The 26,113-nt window shown below is 48.5% G+C and overlaps 1 protein-coding gene across 3 annotated transcripts in view; it reads right to left on the bottom strand.

Annotated features, from left to right (window-relative positions):
- LOC137371104 (cGMP-dependent 3',5'-cyclic phosphodiesterase) overlaps positions 1-26,113 on the bottom strand; it is a 372,354-nt gene that overhangs the window by 122,427 nt on the left and 223,814 nt on the right. For all 3 annotated transcript variants that reach the window (XM_068033044.1, XM_068033045.1, XM_068033046.1), the window contains 5 exons: positions 25,786-25,841; positions 22,683-22,742; positions 16,315-16,456; positions 13,131-13,183; positions 253-327 (listed from right to left, as the gene is read on the bottom strand). In XM_068033044.1, coding sequence (XP_067889145.1) covers positions 253-327; positions 13,131-13,183; positions 16,315-16,456; positions 22,683-22,742; positions 25,786-25,841 — 386 coding nt within the window. The remainder of the gene's footprint in view (positions 1-252; positions 328-13,130; positions 13,184-16,314; positions 16,457-22,682; positions 22,743-25,785; positions 25,842-26,113) is intronic.

Genomic DNA, 26,113 nt, shown 5'->3' with positions numbered 1-26,113 from the left:
CCTGACACCCCCAGCCATGGCACTCACCCAACAGCACCCCTGACACCCCCAGCCATGGCACTCACCCAACAGCACCCTGACACCGTCAGCCATGGCACTCACCCAACAGCACCCCTGACACCCCCAGCCATGGCACTCACCCAACAGCACCCTGACACCCCCAGCCATGGCACTCACCCAACAGCACCCTGACACCCCCAGCCATGGCACTCACCCAACAGCACCGCTGACACCATCAGCCATGGCACTCACCCGACAGAAGAGTTGGCTGTTCTCCTGTGATAAAACCAGCATGCAGCAACATGTCGACTGTGTCTCTTCTTGTAACTGGAAGAAAAGTACAAACAGTAGGAGTTAGTCATTTTGTACACAATATTAATGTAACTCAGGCAGTACACTGGAGTGCGAACACAGGGCACTATAATCCGCAGCTTCAATTACTGCACTCCTGCCCAGCCCCTGGCCAGCTCTTCAACTCTGTTCCAATGAAAAGAGCCCCAGTATCTCTCGTCACTAAAGCCTCTTGTTCCAAGAATTGCCTTAGTAAATCTCCACTCAACCTGCTCTGTATCCTATCTCTGTAACCTCCTCCTGCCCGACAACCCACTGGGATCTTACCAGTGGCGAGGTGGGGCCGCGTCACGCAGGGAAGCGCCTTGTAAGATGAAGCGCCCTCCCCGAGGACTTAGTGGGGGGCAGGAAAAGCAGGGTGGGTGCAGGAAAAGGCCCAGGCGGAGCTCCTCCACCTTTTTGGCTGGCGCTGGGAGCCCCACCTCCAGCACAAAATCCAGCACCTGACTAGCGCACAGAAATCCAGGCCGACACTTCAGTGCTGTACTGAGGGAGTGCTGCACTGTCAGAGATGCCATCTTTCAAATGAGACATTAAACTGAGGAGGCCCTGTCTGCCCTCTCGGACACACATAGAAGGTCCCATGGCCACTATTTCGAAGCAAAACAGGGGAGTTCTCCAAGGTGTCCGGGCCAATATTTATCCCTCAACCAACATTACAAAAAAACCCTTATTGTCTAGGCATTATCGCACTGCAGTTTGTGGGATCTTGCTGTGCACAAATTGGCTGCTGTGTTTCCTGCACTACAGCATTGGCTGCAAAGCACTTTGAGACGTTTGGTGGCCGTGCAAGGCGCTACATAAATTGCAAGTCTTTCTGTTTTGTTATGGTAAGGTTGAGCAAGCACAGGTTTTGAACTAGTGAAGCTCCTTTTTCCAGTTTTGACGGAAATTCGAATGAACGCTTCCCCACTTCATGCCAGCTGTTTGGGAAGGGTCAAAATTAATTATTTTGATCCTGAGTAACTTGTCTCTGTTCAAACAGAATCACATCATTGGCTAATGAGGTGCATTCGCAGATAAAGAGGCCGTGAATGGACAGTGCTTCACATGGAGCAGTGTTACAGCTGAATGTTTGCCGAGAGCTTTTCAATATCATGGTCACCTCGTTATTGTTTTTTTAAGCAACGCACGCACGACTTTTAAATTCTGGGCAAATAGGCTTTCTTTATCTGGACCTTATCTACCCAGACCAGTCCTAGAATATATTTCAGGCAAGAACTGCTTCGACTGAGAGAAGATTACTTTGAAAATGGGATGCTACAGTGTTGTTTTAATGTTAGCATTGGATTTCTGCTTGTGTATCCCTTAAATATAAAGTAATCCATGTTGAGACTGGATGGTGCCGTGCTTGGAACATTGGTTTTTCACCTCTGGGAGTTGGGTTAGAGACCTTCCCAGACTGATGAGATGAATGAGAAAGAGAAACTGTTTCCAGTGGCAGGAGGGTCAGTAACCAGAGGGACACAGATTGAAGATAATTGGGGAAAGGGCCAGAGGGGAGAGGAGAATTGTTTTGACGCAGTGAGTTGTTGTGATCCGGAACGCGCTGCCTGAAATGGAGGTGGAAGCAGTTTCAATAGTAACTTTCAGAAGGGAATTGGATAAAAAAAAAAATTGAAGGGAAAAAAAAAATTGCGGGGCTATGGGTAAGGAGCAGGGGGAGTGGAACTAATTGGATAGCTCTTTCAAAGAGCTAGCATGGGCACGATATGCTGAATGGCCTCCTTCTGTGCTGTGTGATGCGATGATTCGATCCATCAACAGGGAAGCAATCTGCCTAGTTCCCAATTTCAAAAATCCCATTTGGGAGAATTTAGATCTGCAGGGAGAGCTCGTAGTTCTCTACTGCCAGTCAAGTTGCTCCTGGAAAGAAATTTGAGAGAATGGTGGGTTGAGAATTCTCAAACATTCTCACTGCCTCCCAACAGCCTTTGATAAACAGTCGCCGCACAGTTTACTTGTTAAAAAAAGAGAAGGCTGAGGGGTGACCCGACAGTGTATGAAAAAGTTTGATAGCATAGACGTAGAGAAGATGTTTCCATTTGCAGGTGAGACCAGAATTCGAGGCCACAAACAGTCACTAATAAATCCAGTTGGGAATTCAGGAGAAACTTTCTTTCCCCAGAGAGTGGTGAGAATGTGGAACTCACTACCACAGGGAGTGGTTGAGGTGAAGAGGAGAGATACATTTAAGGGAAGCGAGATAAATACATGAGGGAGAAAGGAACAGAAGAATATGCTGATAGGATTAGATTAAGCAAGATGGGAGGAGGCTAATGTGGAGCAATAACACTGACATAGACCTGTTGAGCCGAATGTCCTGTTTCTGTGTTGTAATTACTATGTAACTTTGTAAAAAATATACAATTGCTATGTAGTTTATCAACAGAGCCTACAACACCTTCTCAGGGAAACTGGGATGGGCAATAAAAGTGGCATTGTCAGCATTATCCAAACCCTGCAGCAAATAAAGAAATGGATTTATATTTCGCAACCATTTTATTGAAAAATTAAATTATTAATTCTGAAACTAATTTTAAAAAAGGAGTCCCTGATGGTGAGACTCCGTCATTATCAGGGGTCTCTGATGGTCAAACTTTCTCTTTATCAGGGGTCTCTGATGGTGAGACTCCCCCTGACAGGGGTCTCTGATGGTGAGACTCCCTCTTTATTATGGGTCTCTCATGGTGAGACTCCCTCTTTGACAGGGGTCTCTGATGGTGAGACTCCCTCTTTATCAGGGGTCTCTGATGGTGAGACTCCCTCTTTATCAGGGGTTTCTGATGGTCAAACTTTCTCTTTATCAGGGGTCTCTGATGGTGAGACTCCCCCTGACAGGGGTCTCTGATGGTGAGACTCCCTCTTTATCATGGGTCTCTCATGGTGAGACTCCCTCTTTGACAGGGGTCTCTGATGGTGAGACTCCCTCTTTATCAGGGGTCTCTGATGGTCAAACTTCCTCTTTATCAGGGGTCTCTGATGGTGAGACTCCCCCTGACAGGGGTCTCTGATGGTGAGACTCCCTCTTTATCAGGGGTCTCTGATGGTGAGACTCCCTCTTTATCAGGGGTCTCTGATGGTGAGACTCCCTCTTTATCAGGGGTCTCTGATGGAGAGACATCCTCTTTGACAGGGGTCTCTGATGGAGAGACTCCCTCTTTGACAGGGGTCTCTGATGGTGAGACTCCCTCTTTGACAGGGGTCTCTGATGGTGAGACTCCCTCTTTATCAGGGGTCTCTGATGGTCAAACTTTCTCTTTATCAGGGGTCTCTGATGGTGAGACTCCCTCTTTATCATGGGTCTCTCATGGTGAGACTCCCTCTTTGACAGGGGTCTCTGATGGTGAGACTCCCTCTTTATCATGGGTCTCTCATGGTGAGACTCCCTCTTTATCAGGGGTCTCTGATGGTGAGACTCCCCCTGACAGGGGTCTCTGATGGTGAGACTCCCTCTTTATCATGGGTCTCTCATGGTGAGACTCCCCCTTTGACAGGGGTCTCTGATGGTGAGACTCCCTCTTTATCAGGGGTCTCTGATGGTGAGACTCCCTCTTTATCAGGGGTCTCTGATGGTGAGACTCCCTCTTTATCAGGGGTCTCTGATGGAGAGACATCCTCTTTGACAGGGGTCTCTGATGGAGAGACTCCCTCTTTGACAGGGGTCTCTGATGGTGAGACTCCCTCTTTGACAGGGGTCCCTGATGGTGAGACTCCCTCTTTGACAGGGGTCTCTGATGGTGAGACTCTCTCTTTATCAGGGGTCCCCGATGGTGAGACTCCCTCTTTATCAGGGGTCTCTGATGGAGAGACATCCTCTTTGACAGGGGTCTCTGATGGAGAGACTCCCTCTTTGACAGGGGTCTCTGATGGTGAGACTCCCTCTTTGACAGGGGTCCCTGATGGTGAGACTCCCTCTTTGACAGGGGTCTCTGATGGTGAGACTCTCTCTTTATCAGGGGTCTCTGATGGACAGACTCCCTCTTTATCAGGGGTCCCTAATGGAGAGACTCCCTCTTTATCAGGGGTCCCTAATGGAGAGACTCGCTCTTTATCAGGGGTCCCTGATGGAGAGACTCCCTCTTTAAAAGGTGTCCCTGATGGTGAGACTCCCTCTTTATCAGAGTTCTCTGATGGTGAGACTCCCTCTTTGACAGGGGTCTCAGATGGTGAGACTCCCTCTTTGACAGGGGGCTCTGATGGTGAGACTCCCTCTTTATCAGGGGTCCCTGATGGAGAGACTCCTTCTTTATCAGGGGTCCCCGATGGTGAGACTCCCTCTTTAAAAGGTGTCCCTGATGGTGAGGCTCCCTCTTTATCAGAGGTCTCTGATGTTGAGGCTCCCTCTTTGACAGGGGGCTCTGATGGAGAGACTCCCTCTTTATCAGGGGTCCCTAATGGAGAGACTCCCTCTTTATCAGGGGTCCCTGATGGAGAGACTCCCTCTTTAAAAGGTGTCCCTGATGGAGAGACTCCCTCTTTATCAGAGTTCTCTGATGGTGAGACTCCCTCTTTGACAGGGGTCTCAGGTGGTGAGACTCCCTCTTTAAAAGGTGTCCCTGATGGTGAGACTCCCTCTTTATCAGGGGTCTCTGATGGAGAGACTCCCTCTTTATCAGGGGTCCCTGATGGAGAGACTCCCTCTTTATCAGGGGTCTCTGATGGAGAGACTCCCCTCTTTATCAGGGGTCCCTGATGGAGAGACTCCCTCTTTATCAGGGGTCCCTAATGGAGAGACTCCCTCTTTATCAGGGGTCCCTGATGGAGAGACTCCCTCTTTAAAAGGTGTCCCTGATGGAGAGACTCCCTCTTTATCAGAGTTCTCTGATGGTGAGACTCCCTCTTTGACAGGGGTCTCAGGTGGTGAGACTCCCTCTTTAAAAGGTGACCCTGATGGTGAGACTCCCTCTTTATCAGGGGTCTCTGATGGAGAGACTCCCTCTTTATCAGGGGTCCCTGATGGAGAGACTCCCTCTTTATCAGGGGTCTCTGATGGAGAGACTCCCCTCTTTATCAGGGGTCCCTGATGGAGAGACTCCCTCTTTATCAGGGGTCCCTGATGGAGAGACTCCCTCTTTATCAGGGGTCCCTGATGGAGAGACTCCCTCTTTATCAGGGGTCTCTGATGGAGAGACTCCCCTCTTTATCAGGGGTCCCTGATGGTGAGAATCCCTCTTTAACAGGGTCCTTGACGTGTGACCCTTTTTTTATTCATTTGTGGGATGTGGGGGCATCGCTGGCTTGGCCAGTATTTATTGTCAATCCTTAATTGCCCTTGAACTGAGTGTCTTTCTAGGCCATTTCAGAGAGCAGTTAAGCATCAACCCCATTGCTGTGGGTCAGGAATCACATGTAGGCCAGACCAGGTAAGGATGGCAGATTTCCTTCCCTGCAGGATATTAGTGAACCAGCTGGATTTTTATGATAATCCAGCGGTTTCATGGTCACCATTACTGAGACTAGCTATTGATTCTGGATTTTATTCATTAATTGAATTTAAATTTCCCAGCTGCTGTGGTGGGATTTGAACCCATGTCTCCAAGATCATTAGTCCAAGCCTCCAGATTACTAGTCCAGTAGCATAACCACTATGCTAAGTAACCTGATGGTGAACTTTCCTAAGAAACTGCTATAAACAGAGCAGTACATCAGGGACTGAGTTGACTTAAACAGCATGTCATTACTGGCGTTGGTTAAACATCGGTACATGTGTATTTGCATGGGAGCAGAAGGGACAAACCAGGGCTGCTTCAAATAAATATTTACAAGAAGCATTCAGAAAAAAAACTTGCAGCTGTGCTTACACGATGAAACGCGCTCCGTTATTAAACACTAGGCAACCCAGGCAGCAGGCTGTCACACTGAAGGAGACTGATGGGGGAGTGTAATTGGCAATGGGGCTGGTGAGGGAGAGAGACTGTGATTACGCCATGTTGAGATTCACAGCCGTCTTTACTGGGTAGCTAAACAGGCTCACGTTATCTGTTTACATCAGGCACCCTGGAGAGAACTGAGTCACACAACGGATGTGTGTAAAACATTACATGGGCGAAAATGTTATTTTTGAGATTGTGTGCGTGTCTCCGGGTCTCTGTGGGAGGTGGGTGAACTGGGCCCAAAGAAGGTGACTGATTCAAGTTTACGTTTCAACGCACAACCCAGAAATTATGGAAATTTCAGCAGCGGGGGTGGGGGGGGGGGTGGGGTCATAATTTCCCGTTGCCTAGCAGGAGCTGAGCCTGGACCATGTACCTTAAAGCAGATTCACCACAAGCCCACTCACAGTTTTGGAAGCGGTGCCTGGGGGGGAGCTTCATTGGCAGAGCATGACCTGACAATTTTGCCCCCCTCCCCCTACTTTGTAGGAATGCTTGCCAACCCTCCAGGGTTGCCCCGGAGTCTCCAAGAATTGAAGACCAATCTACAGGACACTGATACTAGCAAAAAAAGAACAGCAGAAAAATTGTTTTTCTTTTCATTTTCTTTGAAGACTTTCATTAACATGATATGAAATTGTTGAAAATGGGGAATAAAGGCAGTTTGACTGTGGAGGGGGACAGTTGGAAGTGAGAGGTCACGTAATGACCTTTTTTTAAATTCATTCAGAGATGTGGGCGTCGCTGGCCAGGCCAGCATTTATTGCCCATCCCTAATTGCCCTTGAGAAGGTGGTGGTGAGCTGCCTTCTTGAACCGCTGCAGTCCATGTGAGGTAGGTACACCCACAGTGCTGTTAGGAAGGGAGTTCCAGGACTTTGACCCAGTGACAGTGAAGGAACGGCGATATACTTCCAAGTCAGGATGGTGTGTGGCTTGGAGGGGAACTTGCAGGTGTTCCCATGCATTTGCTGCCCTTGTCCTTCAAGGTGGTAGTGGTCGTGGGTTTGGAATTTGCTGTCTCAGGAGCCTTGGTGCATTGCTGCAGTGCATCAGGTAGATGGTACACACTGCTGCCACTGAGCAGTGGAACTCGCTGCCCACAAGCAGAGACAATCAATGACTTCCAAAGGAAGTTGGATGGCCACCTGAAGGAAATAGACTTGCAGGGCTATGGAGATCAAGCCAGGGAATAAGACTGACTGCATAGCTCCATGAAGAGCTGGCGTGGACTTGCCGGGCCGAATGGCCCCCTTCTGTGCTGTAAATGTCTCTTGACGCTATGTGTTGAAACCTCCATGTATAACAAATGGAGTTGCCAACCTCTATATACAGACACAGGCCTGGAGTTTTCTCAAAGCTGCTCCCATTCCACCATGTTTTTGGTGCGCTTACGCAGAGCAACAGGAAGAGCTCAAAGGATATTCCCCGACCATCAACGACCCTAAAATTCTGCGGGGAATTATCACGCCCCCTCCTCCCTCATTCCTCCAGACATCTGCTGTGAGCATTTGTGAGCATTTGTCGATTGGAATTTTCAAGACTCATCTCAATTTTTTTTTTGCATAAATAAACCCAAGGCTCAGAACACATCAAAGCTTTACAGTCAGTGAAGTACTTTTTGAAGTGTAATCACTGTTGTGACGGAGGCAACACAGCAGCCAATTTATGCACAGCAAGCTCCCACAAGCAGCGATAAGTGAACGGCCAAATAATCTGTTGGTTGAGGAATAAATATTGACCAATTTCTAAGGAGAACTCCCTTGCTCTTCCTTGAAATAGCAGCCGTGGAATCTTATACATCCCCCTGAGAGGGCAGACGGGGCCTCAGTTTATCATCTCATCTGAAAGATGGCACCTCCGACAGCGCAGGGCTCCCTCAGTACTGCAGTGGGAGTGTCAGCCTACATTATCAGCTCAAGACTCCAGAGTGGGGGCTTGAACCCATGATCTACTGACTCAGAGGCACAACCCACTGAGACACGGGGTAGTCCGGGATATGGAACGAAGGAGGCTAACTGAGGTTGAGGTACAGCCCAACCATGATCTGATCCAATACTGGTAGGATTTCGAGGGACTTCTCCTGCTCCTATAACTCTGACGGAACCTGCAATGGGAACAGCGTTAACGAGTTACAGTAAGAGACTGGAAGCCCTTCCCAATTTCAGGGCCAAAATGAGTTAGGAGGAGCCTAGATCCCAAAATATTCTGGTGACATTGTTTCAAACCTGTCCCATTTGTTGCCCTTCCATATCATTCATAAAATCAAACACCCTAAAAGCAGTCAGATTCCACAGTGCAATTAAAAAATCACAGCAAGTAGTAGTGGAGTTTCACCTCAGGAAATTATAGTCCTTGTGTTATGTCACTTCTACTTCCCTTGAAATACAAGATTTGTACTCTCCGAATTACCCGCTGCACAACAGCACTCCAACACCTTGCGTTCATCCAGGTAACTAGTCCCTAGCTTCACAAATCCGGGGACAAATCAGAGCAGCTCTTTGAAGAGGTAGATTAAACAGATGGAGGAGTCTACCATTGGTTAATATCCGCTAGTGCTTAGAAAGAAAGAAGAAAACTTGCATTTATATATCACCTTACACAACCTCAGGACATTCCAATGCACTTTACAGCCAATGAAATGTAGTCACTGTTGTAGTGTAGGAAGCTTGTAGCCAATTTGTGCACAGCAAGCTCCCAAAAACTGGAGTGGGACTTGAATCCATACCCTTCGGTACTAGGCCCGCAATGTGATAATGGCCAGATCATCAGTTTTTCTAGTATGGTTGTTTGAAGGATAAATTTAGACGTAGGAACGCCGAGGGGAACTCCTCTGCTCTTCTTTGGACTAGTGCCATGAGAGCTGAGAGCTCAGACGGGGCCTCGGTTTAACATCTCATCCAAAAGATGGCACCTCTGACAGTGCAGCACTCCCTCAGTACTGCATCGAGCCATTTACAGCACAGAAGGAGGGCATTCAGCCCATCGAGTCCATGCCTGCTCTCCACACAGCTATCCAAAAAGTCCCACTCGATCCCCACAGCCCTGCAAGTTTATTTCTCTCAGGTGGCCATCCAATTTCCTCTTGAAGTCATTGATTGTCTTCGCTTCCACCCCTACTCGCTGTGTAAAAAAGTGCTTCCTCACATTCCCCCTGCATCTCTTGCCCAAAAATTTCAATCTGTGTCCCCTAATCCTTGTACCATTTGTTAATGGGAACAGCTTTTCCTTGTATAACTTATCCAAGTCTGTCATAATCTTGTACACTTCTATTAAATCTCCCCTCAATCTCCTTTGTTCTGAGAACAAACCCTGCTTTTACAAACTAACCTTGTAACTAAAATCCTCCATCCCTGGAACCATTCTGGTAAATCTCCTCTGCACCCTCTCAAGGACCCTCACGTCCTTCCTAAAGTGTGCGACCAGAACTGGACACAATACTCCAGTTGGGGTCTAACCAGAGCTTTATAAAGGTTCAGCATAATTTCCCTGCTTTTATGCTCAATGGGGGGGAATTTATGCTGGTTGCATAACATCGGAGAAACCAATGCCGAGATCCCCACATCGCCTCTTGTCTGGAAGGCCTGCCGAATTTAGTGCCACTCAGGACTTACCTTGACAACGAGGGTCTTCCATAGGATTTAAGACCCCGTTGCCGGAAGTCCTGCCCTTGCAGAGCTGACGGCCAATCAGAGGTCGGCAACTGCAGTGACACCGCGGAGGCTGCAGTAACCGGACACCGAGGAGCAGTGCTGGAACCAGGCTTAAGGTTTCCCCCACTGAGTTCCCCACCAACTGAGTTTCCCACACCCACCACCATCCCACACAATTTTATGATCTCCCTGCCTCCAAACCTGCCAGTGGGGCGAGCATAAAATTCCACCCAATGCTATTTATGAAGCCCAAGATTCCATATGCTTACTAACCACTCTCTCAATTGGAGTGCATCTCCAACAACACCCAAGAAGCTCAACACTATCCAGGACAAAGAAGCCCACTTGATTGGCTCCCCATCCATAAACATTCACTCGCTCCACTACCGATACACAGTGGCAGCAGTGTGTACCATCTACAAGGTGCACTGCAGCAACGCACCAAGGCTCCTTTGACAGCACCTTCCAAACCCGCGACCTCTACCACCTAGAAGGACAAGGGCAGCAAATGCATGGGAACACCACCACCTGCAAGTTCCCCTCCAAGCCACACACCATCCTGACTTGGAACTATATCGCCGTTCCTTCACTGTCGCTGGGTCAAAATCCTGGATCTCCCTTCCTAACAGCACTGTGGGTGTTTCTACACCACATGGACTGCAGCAGTTCAAGAAGGCAGCTCACCACCACCTTCTCAAGGGCAATTAGGGATAGATAATAAATGCTGGCCTAGCCAGCAACACCCACATCCCATGAACGAATTTTTAAAAAATGTCTTGTGACCTTCAAAGATCGATGCACATGCACCCCAGGTCCCTCTGTTCCTGCACACGCTTCAGAACTATGCCATTAAATATATATTGCCTCTCCCTATTCCTTCTGCTAAAATTCATCACCTCACACGTGTCACTATTAAATTCCATCTGCCACCTCTCTTCCCATTCTGCTAGCCTAGCTATGTCCTGTTGCAGGCGGTTTATATCATCCTCACTGTTTACTGCACCTCCAAGTAGAGCATGGCTACCCGACCCGAACCCGATGGGACCCGACGACACGTGTCGGGTTCGGGTCGGGTCGGGTCGCTCTTCCAGGTCCCCCATTCAGGCTCCAGTCAGGTCAGGCTGCGTCAGACACAGTGACAGCCAGGACATCAAGGTGGGAAACACTCCGCACTAGTCTGCAGTGAGCGATTCCATCCTCGGTAGAACACAACCTCTTTAATATAATCAACTTTATTCTGGTGGTCGGGTTGGGTTGGGTCGGCCGTGGGAAAAACTGTAAGGACTCGGGCCGGGTCTGGCTCGGGTCGGATTTAGTTCTGTCGGGATCATGTCGGGATCAAAGGACTCAGGCCTGGTCTGGCTCGGGTCGGATGTGGTTCTGTCGGGATCATGTCGGGTTTCATTTGCGGGCCCAAGCAGGTCTTTACCTCCAAGTTTGGTAGCATTGGCAAATTTTGAGATTCTGCTCTGTTTTCCAAGATCCAAGTCATTTACATATGGCAAAAAAAAAAGCAATGATCCCAGCACTGACCTTTGGGGAGCACCACTGTCCACCATCCTCCACTCTGAGAAACAACCATTTACTACGACTTGTTGTTTTCAGTCCTTAAGCCAATTTTTTTATCCAATTGGACACTGACCATCTTATTCAATGAGCCTCAATTTTCTTAACCAGCCTTTTATGTGGCACAATATGAAATGCTTTCTTAAAATCCAAATAAGCAACATTCACCACATTCTGTTCATCAAGCTTCTATGTTATTTCATCTCTGGAGTATCAACCTAGATTTTGTTTTTGAGTATCTGCAGTGGGACTAGCCTTCCATACTAGACTGACTAATTTAGAGTTACAAGTTTAAAATCCTGCCATGCCGAGTTATGAACGTGAATTCAGTAAAATTTGGTGATCTTTTGAGCTGACATCAGGTAAAATAACCACGAAAGCTCTTTCTTTGATGTAAATGTCTTTCAGGCAAGGGAAGCCTCAACCTCACCCAAACCGCTCTGCTCTAGCCTGCATATGACTCCGGCCCCCACTCACAGTTAACTCTTGATGCCCACAGGGAAACAAATGGGAAATAAATTGGCTGCACTGCTGATATCCAATGAACAAATATGCAGATTAAAAAAGTAGGAGGGTGAAAGAAGGTACAATTAAAGAGTTATCATAGAATGGTAACAGCACATAAGGAGGCTATTTGGCCCATCGTGTTTGTGTCGTCTCTCTGCAAGACTACTTAGCTGGTCCCACTCCCCTGCCTTGTAGCCGGTTCACTAATGTCCTTTAGGGAAGGAAATCTGCCATCCTTACCCGGTCTGGCCTACATGTGACTCCAGACCCACAGCAATGTGGTTAACTCTTAAAATCCCCTCTGAAATGGCCCGGCAAGACACTCAGTTCAAGGGTAATTAGGGGTGGGCGAGAAAAGCTGGCCTTGACAGTGACACCCACATCCCATGAAAGAATAAAAAAAGACCCTAATTAACAGCCTCCAACTGGATATGATCAAACACAATTAGTGGATTTGCTTCTTTTTCTTTAAATAAAACCTAGAGTTTAACGCGCAACAACATTTCAAACAAATCAAGATAAAATCCAGATTCTGTACAAAGCGTGATATTGTGAGATGCCCCTCCTCTAACACCCCTAACAACAAGTGACGAAACTGAGGAGATGGATGAAGACATGTAGTGAAGACATGATCAGAGCTGAAGGCTGTTCACAGAGGTTGGGGAGGTGCAGATGAAGAGATTGAGGAGGTGCGCGAAGGCCAAGTTGAAGATGTAGGTTTCAAAAGCGACTTCAGCAAGTTGGAGGAGATGAGGGAGAAAGTTCCAAAGAACAGGAGAAAGATGATTGAAAAATCTGTCACCATTGGTAAAAAATAGACTTGACCAGAGTTAGAAGAGGTGACAGTACAAAGGGTGGAGCAGGGTGAATAGATCAAGCGGGACATGGACTGGAGGAAGTTATAGAGAGCTGGGAAAGATTACAGAAGTCAGGTGCACTGAGGGTTGGAGAAGGATGGAGAGGTAGAGTGGAAAAAGATCATGGAGGGATCTACAAACAAATGCCAGGAGCTTGAAATCATAGGAGCTTGCTCCCAAAATACAACATGCAAACTGAAAAATAATGAGCTCAGGAATCTGGTCCTGTCAGTAATTGAGAAGGATTAGAGTTTAACAGGTTACGAGAAAAACCATGTAAGCTAAAATCTTTCATTAAAAACGAGCAGTTTGAAGACTTACATAGTGAATAACTTTCAGCTGAAGAGACGCAGCATCAAGATCGTACAGTTCACCTGGAAGGAAGTGAAAGATAATGTGTTACCCTTTATCACAAACATATTCCCAACACCCACTGCAACACACACCCCCTCTACACAACCTCCCGCACACACACACACACAGACACCCCTGCAACACACACCCCCTCTACACAACCTCCCGCACACACACACACACACAGACACCCCTGCAACACACACCCCCTCTACACAACCCCCCGCACACACACACACATACAGACACCCCTGCAACACACACCCCCTCTACACAACCTCCCGCACACACACACACACACACACAGACACCCCTGCAACACACACCCCCTCTACACAACCCCCCGCACACACACACACATACAGACACCCCTGCAACACACACCCCCTCTACACAACCTCCCGCACACACACACACACACACATACAGACACCCCTGCAACACACAATCACCACACTGCTTTCCACCAATCATGCTGGTTATGTCTTGTCTGCAAGTAAAAGACACTATTGGAGAGGCCCAAAATCCAAAACAGTTTTCATTAAATATATGCCTTCAGTATTGAGTTATCATCCAACCCATCCACTCCATCCCCCTCCCTCACCACAATCTAACATTCAACGAGACAGTTTACAACCTCGATCACTTCAAGTGCAATTTGCAAGCTCAGATCTCCTCCATTACAAAGACCACAAGTATCCACTTCCAGTGCATCATCAAACATCGCCTCTACCTCAACCCAACTGTTTCTCAAACCCTCTATTCCATCCCATCATACACTCCCAGGACAGGTACAGTACGGAGTTAGATATAGAGCAAAGCTCAAAAAGAGAAAAAAAAAGGAAAAAAAAAAACGGGGTTAGATACAGAGTAAATCTCCCTCTACACTGTCCCCATCAAACACTCCCATGACAGGTACAGCATGGGGTTGACTGCTCCGGCTGCCGAAGAGGGGCAATCTCCACTTGCTTAAAAACTGGCGTCCGGTCTCCCTCCTCAGCACGGATTATAAGATCTTTGCCCAGGTTATGTCTACCCGCCTGGGCTCTGTGCTGGCCCACCATGCCGACCAGTCCTAGACAGTCCCAGGCCGGTCCAGCCAGGACAACATCCACCTGGTCAGGGACCTGATCCATCTTTCCCAGAGGACTGGTCTGTTGGTCGCCTTTCTCTCCCTTGATCAGGAGAAGGCGTTCGACAGGGCAGATTCTGAATACCTTTTCGGGACTCTGCGCGCTTTCGGACTTGGGCCGTGTCCGATTTTTATACGCCGCCGCAGAGTGTCTGGTCAAAGTTAACGGGTCCTTGACGGCGCCCCGTCATTTTGGGAGAGGAGTGCGTCAGGGATGCACCATGTCCGGCCAATTGTATACTGTCTGCTTGGAGCCCTTCCTGTGCCTGCTTCGCAGGAGGTTGACGGGATTGGCTCTGCGCGAGCTGGACATGCGGGTCGTCCTCTCAGCTTATGCCAACGACGTGCTCTTCGCAATCACAGATCCCATTGACTTGCGGAAGACCCACGACTGCCAGCAGACCTTTTCTGCCGCATCCTCCCCGAGGATCAATTGGGAGAAATGTCACGGACTCCTGGTGGGTCAGCGGCTGGCGGACGCCCTGCTGGAGGAGCTAACACCTTTTGGGTGGAGCACCACGCACCTCCTCTATCTGGGAGTCCACTTTAGCCCCGCTGAGGAAGCCTGGCCGGCAAACTGACAGGAGTTGGAGGCGAAGGTCACCACTCAGCTGGAGCGCTGGACAGGACTGCTCCGAGTGCTTTCCTACAGGGGCCGAGCGTTGGTCATAAACCAACTCCCCCGCCGGCGGAGGAGAGCGCCTCGGCTGTCTGGGCAGCCGACTCCGGGGACGGACTGGCAGGTCAAGGAGTAGCCGAAGCCCCCGGGACGCCCCTCACTGTGGGCGACGAGGGGGCTCGGGAGTGTGGATCGCTCCTGGCCAAGCTGACCCCCGCTTGGCTGGATCTGTCATCGGACCCAGGCCCCGAAACCCTCCTCGGGAGCCGGTCCCGCACAACCCGAGCTGCGTCTCGGAAATGCCCTCCGTGCCGTTCCAAACGGTCATAAACCAACTGGCAGCCTCGATGCTGTGGTACCGGTTGGTCACTTTGGTCCCACCCCCTGCATTCGCCACCAAGATCCAGAAGAAACTCATTGATTTCTTCTGGGGCAAGAGGAAACACTGGGTCTCTGCCACGGTCCTGAGTCTCCCGATCGAGGAGGGCAACCAGTCGCTGGTGTGCATCTGCTCCTGCACACTCTCCACTTCCTCGCCCTCGTCAGCCGGCTGGACACGCCCTGGCGGTCCGCATTGCCATCTGGCGGCGAGGGGAAACCCCGATGGAGGTTTCTCTACGCGGGAGTCTTCCCCCTTTACATCGGGGACCTGGGATGGAGGGTGTTGCACAGGGCAGTCCCGTGCAATAGACTTTTAAGTAGGTTCATGGACTCCCAGGCCGCCTGCACTTTCTGCGGCCTGGATGAGCCCGTGTTCCACATATATACAGAGTGTATGAGGTTGCAGCCCTTGTTTGAGTATTTGAAGGGGCTGCTCCTCAAGTTCTGGCTGCACTTCAGTCCCACGCTCCTGATGTTTGGGCACCCGGTGAGGAGGGGCGTGGGCCGGGAGGAAGATCTCCTCGTCGGTCTGCTCCTGGGCCTGGCCAAGGTGGCAATTCACAGGTCCAGGCTGCGGGCCGTCGGGGGTTCTGTCCTCCCCGATTGCCTGCCCCTCTTCCGCGGTTACGTTCGTGCCTGGGTGTCTCTGGAGAAGGAGCATGCGGTGTCCGCCGGTACGCTTGAGGCCTTCTGCGGCTGGTGGGCACCGCAGGGACTGGAGAGCATCGTCGACGCCGAGAATGGCATTTTGATTTGAGTTTTTGTTTTACTTATCTGTTTTTTAATCAAGTTATTTTTAAAATGTATATAAAGGGGGCCTGAGGAATAAATGCCCCCTCAACATAAAAGAAAACGGGGTTAGATACAGAGTAAAGCTCCCTCTACACTGTCCCCATCAAACACTCCCAGGCACATACTGAACCAGGATAGCACTTAAGCAGGAAAAGCGAACACAGACTGAGCCACACAGCGCGTACCACACAGCGCGTACCACACAGCGCGTACCACACAGCGCGTACCACACAGCTGGAGAATCTTGTGGTCCAGCTCATCGAAAGCCCCGGGAAGCTCAGCCTCCGCAGTGTAGCTCTGATGTAAACCGATGTGACTCCAGCTTAGCGGGTTAAGGAGGGCCTGGACACGTTTGCAAGTCGCACAAATCTGTCACGGAGATGGGACGAAACAAAGGATCAGTGAATGACAACTTAGAAACCTCGCAGCAACTGCAAGTAACTATCACAGTGCGGTCCTGCAGCTGCCCGAGTCTGTATCAGGATGGGTGGGAGCTGGGTTTAGATCTGATGGGGTTGGGGTTCTGTGGATAGGTTTTTTCCTCAGAAGGCCAAAGGGTTCATAGCCCCACTCCAGAGACTTGAGCACATAATCTAGGCTGACACTTCCGCTGCAGTGCTGAGGGAGAGCGACACTGTCAGAGATGCCATCTTTCAGTTGAGACGTTAAACTGGGCCTGTCCTCTCAGGTGTATGTAAAATAAGTCAAGGGACTATTTTGAAGAAGGGCAGGGGAGTTCTCCCTGCTGTCCTGACCAATATTTATCCCTCAGCCAACAGCACTAAAATACAGATGATCCGCTCATTATCACATTGCTGTGTGTGGGAGCTTGCTGTGCACAAAATGGCTGCCGAGTTTCCTACATTACAACAGTTGAAAAGTTCTTCATTGGCTGTAAAGCACTTTGGAACATCCTGAGCACAATTAGGGATGGCCAATAAAAGATGGCCTAGCCAGTAATGCCCTCATCCAATGAATGAATTTAAAAACTGTCAAGGTAAACCTTGCTGCCAATAAGGACAGTTTGAAATTGAAAGTGATTTTTTATTTATTCATTCATGGGATGTGGGCGTCGCAGGCCAGGACAGGCATTTATTGCCCATCCCTAATTGCCCTTGAACTGAGTGGCTTGCTTGGCCATTTCAGAGAGCATTTAAGAGTCAACCACATTGCTGTGGATCAGGAGTCACATGTAGGCCAGACCAGGTAAGGACAGCAGATTTCCTTCCCTAAAGGACATTAGTGAACCAGATGGGTTTTTACAACAATCGACAATGGTTTCATGGCCATCATTAAACTAGCTTTAAATTTCAGATTTTTTTTTATTATTTGAATTCAAATTCCACCTTCTGCTGTGGTGGGATTCGAACCCATGTCCCCAGAGCAATACCTGGGTCTCTGGATTACTAGTCCAGTGACAATACCAGTACGCCACCACCTCCCCTGACGTTTCTTGACGTTTTTTCAAGAAGGGCCAAACTGAAAATAAAAAATGAGTGGAAAAAGGACGGACTTGTCTTTTGCACCTTGCCTCACCCAGCGTACCTTCCAGAATCATCTCAGAGTGCTTCGTGCACAATAACTCGCGCCCAGGGCAGTAACTGTTATTGTATCGGTCAGTGTAGCAGGCAATTTAACAAAATCTCTCAGCACTGATGAACACAGAAAGAGGAGTAGGCCATTCAGCCCTTTCAGCTGTTCCACCATTCAACGAGATCATGGCTGTTATGTGTCCTAATTCTATCCTCCCTCCATCTCTCCATATTCCTTAATACCCTTGTCCAGCAAAAGTCTTATCAATCTCTGACTTAAAATTGTTAATTGAGCTCCAGCATCTACTGTTTTTTTTGTGTGAGCAAATTCCACAGTTTGACCACCCATTGTGTGAAGAACTGTTTCCGAACTTCTCTCCTGAATGGTCTGGCTCTGATTTTAAGGTTGATTTCCTGTGTCCTAAACTTCCCCACCACCAGCGGAAAACGTTTCTCCCTATCCTATCAATTCCTTTCAAACTCCGAAAAACCGCAATCAAATCACCCCTTAACCTTCTACATTCCAGGATCACAAGCCTAGTTTATATAATCCCTCCCCATAATCTAACCCTTGGAGCCCTGGTAACATTTTGGTGAATCGGCATTGCACTCCTTCCAAGGCCACTATATCCTTGCTAAGGTGCAGTGACCAGAACTGTACCCAGTTCCCCAGATGTGCTCAAACCAGGGCTTTGTAAAGATGCAGCTAAACATCCACCCCTTTATAAACTAACTGTAGTTAGATGAAATAAGTGACTGATTAATCAGCTTTTGAGAGCAGATACCAGGGCAATTCCTTCCTCTTCCTCCAATTGCACCATCGAATTCATTAAATATCCCCCAGAACATCTCACCCAAGTGATGTCACCTCCAACAGTGCAACACTCCCTCAGTACTGCCCCTCCGATAGTGCAGCACTCCCTCAGCACTGACCCTCCAACAGTGCACTGTGCCCTCAGCACTGCACTGGAGTGTCAGCCGAGATTATCTGAAAAGAAAGACTTGCATTGATATAGCACCTGTCACGACCTCAGCATGCTATCAGTAAATTAACCACTTTTGAAGTTTTTTTTAATTCATTCATGGGATGTGGGCGTCGCTGGCCAGGCCAGCATTTGTTGCCCATACCTAATTGCCCTTGAGAAGGTGGTGGTGAGCTGCCTTCTTGAACCGCTGCAGTCCGTGTGGTGTAGGTACACCCACAGTGCTGTTAGGAAGGGAGTTCCAGGAATTTGACCCAGCGACAGTGAAGGAACGGCGATATAGTTCCAAGTCAGGATGGTGTGTGACTTGGAGGGAAGTTTGTAGATGGTGGTGTGATCGAGTCATCAAGTCATTTACAGCACAGGAGACCATTCAGCCCATCAAGTCCATACCGGCTGCCAACAGAGCTATCCAGTCAGTCCCACTCCCTGGCTTGATTCCCGTAGCCCTACAAGTCTATTTCTCTCAGATGACCATCCAGTCTCCTTTTGAGGCCATTGATCGTCTCTGCTTCCATCACCCTGGGCAGCGAGTTCCAGGTCATTACCGCCTGCTGCGTAATAAAGTTATTCCTCATATTCCCCCTGCATCTCTTGCCTAAAACTTTCAATCTGTGTCCCCTAGTCCTCGTACCATTAGTTAATGGGAACACATTTTCCTTGTCTAACTTATCTAAGCCTGTCATAATCTTGTGCATGTCTATTAAATCTCCCCTCAATCTCCTTTGTTCCAAGAAGAACAAACCCAGCTTTTCCAACCTAACCTTGTAACTAAAATCCTCCATCCCTGGAACCATTCTGGTAAATCTCCTCTGCACCCTCTCAAGGACCCTCACATCCTTCCCGAAGTGTGGTGACCAGAACTGGACACAATTATCTGGTCATTATCACGTTGCCAAGTGTGGGATCTTGCTGTGCAATTGGCTGCCACTTTTTCTTTGGCTGTGAAACAGTTTGGGACATTCTGAGGTCGTGAAAGGCGCTAAAGAAATGCAAGGCCTTTCTCACCTCTATAAGCTGTATTACCGGTTCGCCAATGCTTTAGCGAAAGTTGTTGACATGGGAGTGATTGTAACTTCAGTCGCCAGAGTGAAACGCACATAACCACATCAACCAATCTTTGTACATCTCCCAATTTTCACTTCTCAGAATTGGTGTTTGTCGGGCGGCTGATCTGATGTTGTTCAAAGTCAGACTGATCCGACTGGGAGCAGCTTGTCACTGGGTGTAGGCTGGAGTTTCGGATCAATGGATAAATCACGTGACTTCCATAACAAGCAGAGTGAAACTCCTGTACGTCAGGTTGAAAATCTCCTGCTGGTCTCCCACTTAACCTGCATCTTGTTCACTCCCTTTCTACCTCTCTGTTATTGTGTGTGTCTCCCTCTCTCTTTGTTCTTCTTACCTTCAGCCGTCCAAATGGCCCCCCTATTCGAATATGGGGTCCGAGGTATCTGCTGCCCTTGTTCTTTTAGGTGGTAGAGGTCGCGGGTTTGGAAGGTGCTGTCGAAGGAGCCTTGGTGAGTTGCTGCAGTGCATCTTGTAGATGGTACACACTGCTGCCACTGTGCGTCAGTGCTGAAGAGAGTGAATGTTGAAGGTGGTGGATGGGGGTGCTGATCAAGCGGGCTGCTTTGTCCTGGATGGTATTGAGCTTCTTGAGTGTTGTTGGAGCTTCACACATCCAGGCAAGTGGAGAGTATTCCATCACACACCTGACTTGTGCCTTGTAGATGGTGGACAGGCTTTGGGGGAGTCAGGAGGTGAGTTACTAGCCGCAGGATTCCTAGCCTCTGACCTGCTGTTGTAGCCACGGTATTTATGTGGCTGGTCCAGTTCATTTTCTGGTCAATGGTAACCCCCAGGATGTTGATAGTGGGAGATTCAGCAATGATAATGCCATTGAATGTCAAGGGGAGATGCTTAGATTCTCTCTTGTTGGAGATGGTCATTGCCTGGCACCTTTGTGGCACAAAGGTTACTTGCCACTTCTCAGCTCAAGCCTGGATATTGTCCAGGTCTTGCTGCATTTCTACACGGACTGCTTCTGTATCTGAGGAGTCGCGAATGGTGCTGAACATTGTGCAATCCTCAGCAAACATCCCCACTTCTGACCTTATGATGGAGGGAAAATCATTGATGAAGCAGCTGATGATGGTTGGGCCTAGACACTACTCTGAGGAACTCCTGCAGTGATGTCCTCGAGCTGAGATGATTGACCTCCAACAACCGCAATCATTTTCCTTTGCGCTAGGTAAGACTCCAACCAACAGAGAGTTTTCCCCCTGATTCCCATTGACTCCAATTTTGCTAGGGCTCCTTGATGCCATACTCAGTCAAATGCTGCCTTGATGTCAAGGGCAATCACTCTCACCTCACCTCTTGAGTTTAGCTCTTTGGTCCGTGTTTGGTCCAAGGCTGTAATGAGGTCAGGAGCCGAGTAGCCCTGTTGGAACCCAAACTGAGCGTTACTGAGCAGGTTATTGCTGTGTAAGTGCCACTTGATAGCACTGTCGATGACCCTTTCCATCACTTTACTGATGATTGAGAGTAGACTGATGGGGCGGTAATTGGTCAAATTGAATTTGTCCTGATTTTTGCAGATAGTACATTCCTGAGCAGTTTTCCACATTGTCGGGTAGATGCCAGTGTTGTAATGTAGGAAGTGCAGAAACCAATATGTGCATAACAAGCTCCCACAAATGGCAAAGTGATAATAACCAGTTCACCTGTTCTGGTGATGCCAATTGAGGGATATAAGAACACCAGGGAGAACTCCCTACTCTTCTTTGGATCCCTCGTGTGAGAGGGCAGATTGAGCCTTGGTTTAATGTCTCATCTGAAAGATGGCACCTCCCTCAGTACTAGCACAAATGAAGATGACTGTGGTTGTTGGAGGCCAATCATCTTAGCCCCAGGACATCACTGCAGGAGTTCCTCAGGGTAGTGTCCGAGGCCCAACCATCTTCAGTTGCTTCATCAATGACCGTCCCTCCATCATAAGGTCAGAAATGCGGATGTTCGCTGATGATTGCACAATGTTCAGCACCATTCGTGGCTCCTCAGATACTGAAGCAGTCCATATCCAGGTTCAGCAAGACCTGCACAACATTCAGGTTTGGGCTGATAAGTGGTGAGTAACATTTGTGCCACACAAGGGTCAGGCAATGACCAACTCAAACATGTGAGAATTTAACCATCTCCCCTTGACATTCAATGGTATTACCATCGCTGAACCCCCACCACCAACATTCTAGGGGTTACCATTGACCAGAAAATGAACTCGACCAGCCACATAAATGCTGCGGTTACAAGAGCAGGTCAGAGGCTGGGAATTCTGTGGCGAGTAACTCACCTCCTTACTCCCCAAACCCTGTCCACCATCTACAAGGCACAAGTCAGGAGTGTGATGGAATACTGTTCATTTGCCTGGATGGGTGCAGCTCCAACAACACTTAACAAGCTCGACACCATCCAAGATACCACCCCATTCACCTCCTTAAACCTTCACTCCCTCCATGACCGGTGCACAGTGGCAGCAGTGTGTACCATCTACAAGATACACTGCAGTAACGCACCATGGCTACTCAGGCAGCACCTTCAAAACCCATGACCTCTACCAACTAGAAGGACAAGGGCAGCAGATACATGGGAACACCACCACCTGCAAGTTCCCCTCCAAGTCACACACTATCCTGACTTGGAACTATATCGCTGTTCCTTCACTGTCGCTAGGTCAAAATCCTGGAACTCCCTTCCTAACAGCACTGTGGGTGTACCTACCCCACATGGACTGCAGTGGTTCAAGAAGGCAGCTCACCACCACCTTCTCAAGGACAATTAGGGATGGGCAATAAATGCTGGCCTTGCCAGTGATGCTCACATCCTGTGCACGAATGAAAAAATTGTACTGGTGGTGTTGGCCTGGATTATGGGTTCAAGTCTCTGGGGTGGGTTCGAACCCACAACGTTCTGACACTGAGTCAAGCTGACTGTATGGGAGGTGTGGCAGTGGTGGAGGTATTGGTAGGGTAAGTAACTGAAGTCAAGATTTGAGAACATCGAAGAATCCACACTCACATGTCTTTCCAGTAGGTGAAGGGACGGTTCATCAACATTGTTCAGGAGGCCAGAATAAATCTAGAAAAAAGAAGACAGTGTCCACAAGTAACCCATTACAGACAGATTAATCACAGAGAGTGGTGGGGCGCAAAGTCACACCACTAAACTGAAATCGGCCCTGACCAATATAACGGAAACGTTAACTCTATTTCTCTCTCCACAGATGCTACCAGACCTGCTGAGTATTTCCAGAATTTCTTGTTTTTTATTTGAGTCATAGTAAATGGCTGTTTTTCAGAGTGGAGGATGGTAGACAGTGGCTGTTCCCCAAGGGTCAGTGCTGGGACCACTGCTTTTTTTTTGCTATATAGAAATACAGAGTAGAATCTCAAAATTTGCCAATGACACCAAACTTGGAGGTGCGGCAAACAGTGAGGATGATATAAACCGCCGGAAACAGGACATAGATAGGCTGGCAGAATGGGCAGAGAGGTGGCAGATAGAATTTAATACTGACATGTGTGAGGTGATGCATTTTGGCAGAAGGAATAGGGAAAGGCAATATATACTTAATGGCACAGTTCTAAAGAGTGTGTAGGAACAGAGGGACCTGGGGGTTCATGTGCAGTGATCTTTAAAGGTGGCAGGACATATTGAGAGAGTGGTTAGTAAAGCATATGGGATCTTGTGCTTCATAAATAGAGGCATTGAGTACAAAAGCAGGGAGGTTATGCTGAACCTTTATAAAGCTCTCGTTAGGCCCCAACTGGAGTATTGTGTCCAGTTCTGGTCACCACACTTTAGGAAGGATGTGAGGGTCACTGAGAGGGTGCAGAGATTTACCAGAATGGTTCCAGGGATGGGGGATTTTAGTTACAAGGTTAGGTTGGAAAAGCTGGGTTTGTTCTCCTTAGAACAAAGGAGATTGAGGGGAGATTTGATAGAGGTGTACAAGATTATGACAGGTTTAGATAAGGTAGACAAGGAAAATCTGTTCCCATTAACAAATGGTATGCAGACTAGGGGACACAGATTGAAAGTTTTGGACAAAAAATGCAGAGGGGAATATGAGGAAGCACTTTTTTTATGCAGTGGGTGGGAATGATCTGGAACTCGCTGCCCACAAGGGTGGTGGAAGCGGAGACGATCAATGACTTCAAGAGGAGGTTGGGTGGCCACCTAAGAGAAATAGGCTTGCAGGGCTACAGGGATCGAGCCAGGGAGTGGGACTGACTGCATAGCTCCGTGGAGAGCCAGCATGGACTCGATGGGCTGAATGGCCTCCTTCTGTGCCAGCTCACAGCAGAGCAACTCAGCTAGTCCCACTTCCCTTTTATCCCGGTAGCTCTGCAAATATTTTTCTCTTCAGATAATTGTCCAATTCTCCTTTGAAAGCCACAATTGAATCTGCCTCCATCGCACTCTCAGACATTGATAGGGTCAGATGAATTAGGGTGGGAGGAGGTTCAAGTGGAGCATAAACAAAGGCATAGACCTGTGGAGCCAAATGGACCATTTCTATGCTGCAAATACTCTTTGTTCTATATTCGCCCAATGCATAAGGTGTGAGGGCACTGCCCAGAGTAGCATTTTAGGTTAGGTTAGGTTAGAGATACAGCACTGAAACAGGCCCTTCGGCCCACCGAGTCTGTGCTGACCATCAACCACCCATTTATACTAATCCTACACTAATCCCATATTTCTACCACATCCCCACCTGTCCCCATATTCCCGTACCACCTACCTGTGCTAGGGGCAATTTATAATGGCCAATTTACCTATCAACCTGCAAGTCTTTTGGCTTGTGGGAGGAAACCGGAGCACCCGGAGGAAACCCACGCAGACACAAGGAGAACTTGCAAACTCCACACAGGCAGTACCCAGAATTGAATCTGGGTCGCTGGAGCTGTGAGGCTGCGGTGCTAACCACTGCGCCACTGTGCCGCCCTATTTATTGAATATAGACTCAAAGATTTAGATGGCAAACCCAGCTGTGTTAGCGGTAGCAATGGAGAAGGTAATTTCAAGGAGTGGGATATAGCCCAGCTTCTCCTGACTGCAACTCATTGAGTTTGTGGGAGGACAGCACTAATGAATAAAAACATCAAAATAACAGTTATAGAGCACATTTCGTATAGAGAAGCATCTCAGAGGCCCAATCAGACGTAGTTGGATGCCGAGGCAGAGATAAAAAAGATTATATTTGGGGATAGCCATAACCATGGTCAAAGAGGATTGTCTTGAAGGAGAGCAACATAGAGAGGTTTAGGGAGGGATTTCCAGGGCTTTAGGCCACAGGCAGCTGAAGGCATGGCTGCCAATGGTGGACCAACTAAGGCAGGGATGCACTTGCAGAGATAGGGAGGGGGACAAGGAGCAGAAGGGATTACAACACAAAAATTAAAATATCACATGGAAGACATTGGGAAGGCTGTAGGTTTTTTTTTTACTCTCTCATGGGATGTAGGTGTCACTGGCAAGGCCGGCATTTATTGCCCAACCCTAATTGCCCAAGAGAAAGTTGTGGCGAGCTGCCTTCTAACCATTTCAGAGGGCAGTTCAGAGTCAACCACATCGCTGTGAATCTGGAGTCACATGTCGGCCAGACCGGGTAAGGATGGCAGATTTCCTTCCCTGAAGAACATTATTAGTGAAACAGATGGGTTTTTTATGACAATCAATGATAGTTCCATGGCGCCATTATTGAGACTAGCTTTCAAGTCAGATTTTTAAAATTAATTAATTGAACATGCGTTCCCAGGGCATGAGCCTGGGTCTCTGGATTACTAGTCCAGTGACATTACCACTACACCACCGTCAACAAGGGCGCACCTTGGTTCCATAACCCTTTTATACCTTTGCCTAACGAAAATAACTCAATGTTAATTTGATAAGTTGCAGGAAATTTTCACACAATTGGCTCAAATGCAGTCTAAGATGATGAGCTGCAAGGCCAATGTGTGTGGCTCCAGAATCAGAGAGGGGCTGGAGCATCGAACCATATCCAGCGAGGAGGTAGTCTTCAGGAGAGGTAGGGGAACTGGGAAAAGTAATAATCCTGAGCAGTTCTCACACACATGGAGAGAGGGATCTGCAGAGAAAAAGAAAGAAAGCTCCTTACCAAGATCACGCCTATCACTCTTCCGGCCTCTTCGTCCACCACTGGGATGATAATTACTGTGGGAAGCAGACAAAATATGAAAGAAGATTTAGTTCTTCTCCCCAACACCTGGTCAGCAGCAAGATAAAGGAATGTGGACAAATGGGTGAGGGAGGGAGAGGAGGAGAAAAAAGGGAAAGAAGGGAGAAAGGGAAGGAGAGAAGGGAGGGAGAGGGGCGTGGGGAGGGGGGGGTGAGAGGGTAAAAGGGTGGGAATGGGTGGGGAGGAGATTGAGAAGTAGTTGGCATGAGTTGGAGAGGGTATGGGGAGGGTGTGGGAGCGGATAAAG

This window comes from Heterodontus francisci, chromosome 6, assembly GCF_036365525.1.
Source record: "Heterodontus francisci isolate sHetFra1 chromosome 6, sHetFra1.hap1, whole genome shotgun sequence".
NCBI lineage: Eukaryota > Metazoa > Chordata > Chondrichthyes > Heterodontiformes > Heterodontidae > Heterodontus > Heterodontus francisci.
The sequence above is the reverse complement of the archived record's forward strand: the minus strand, read 5'-3'. Positions and strand labels throughout refer to the sequence as shown.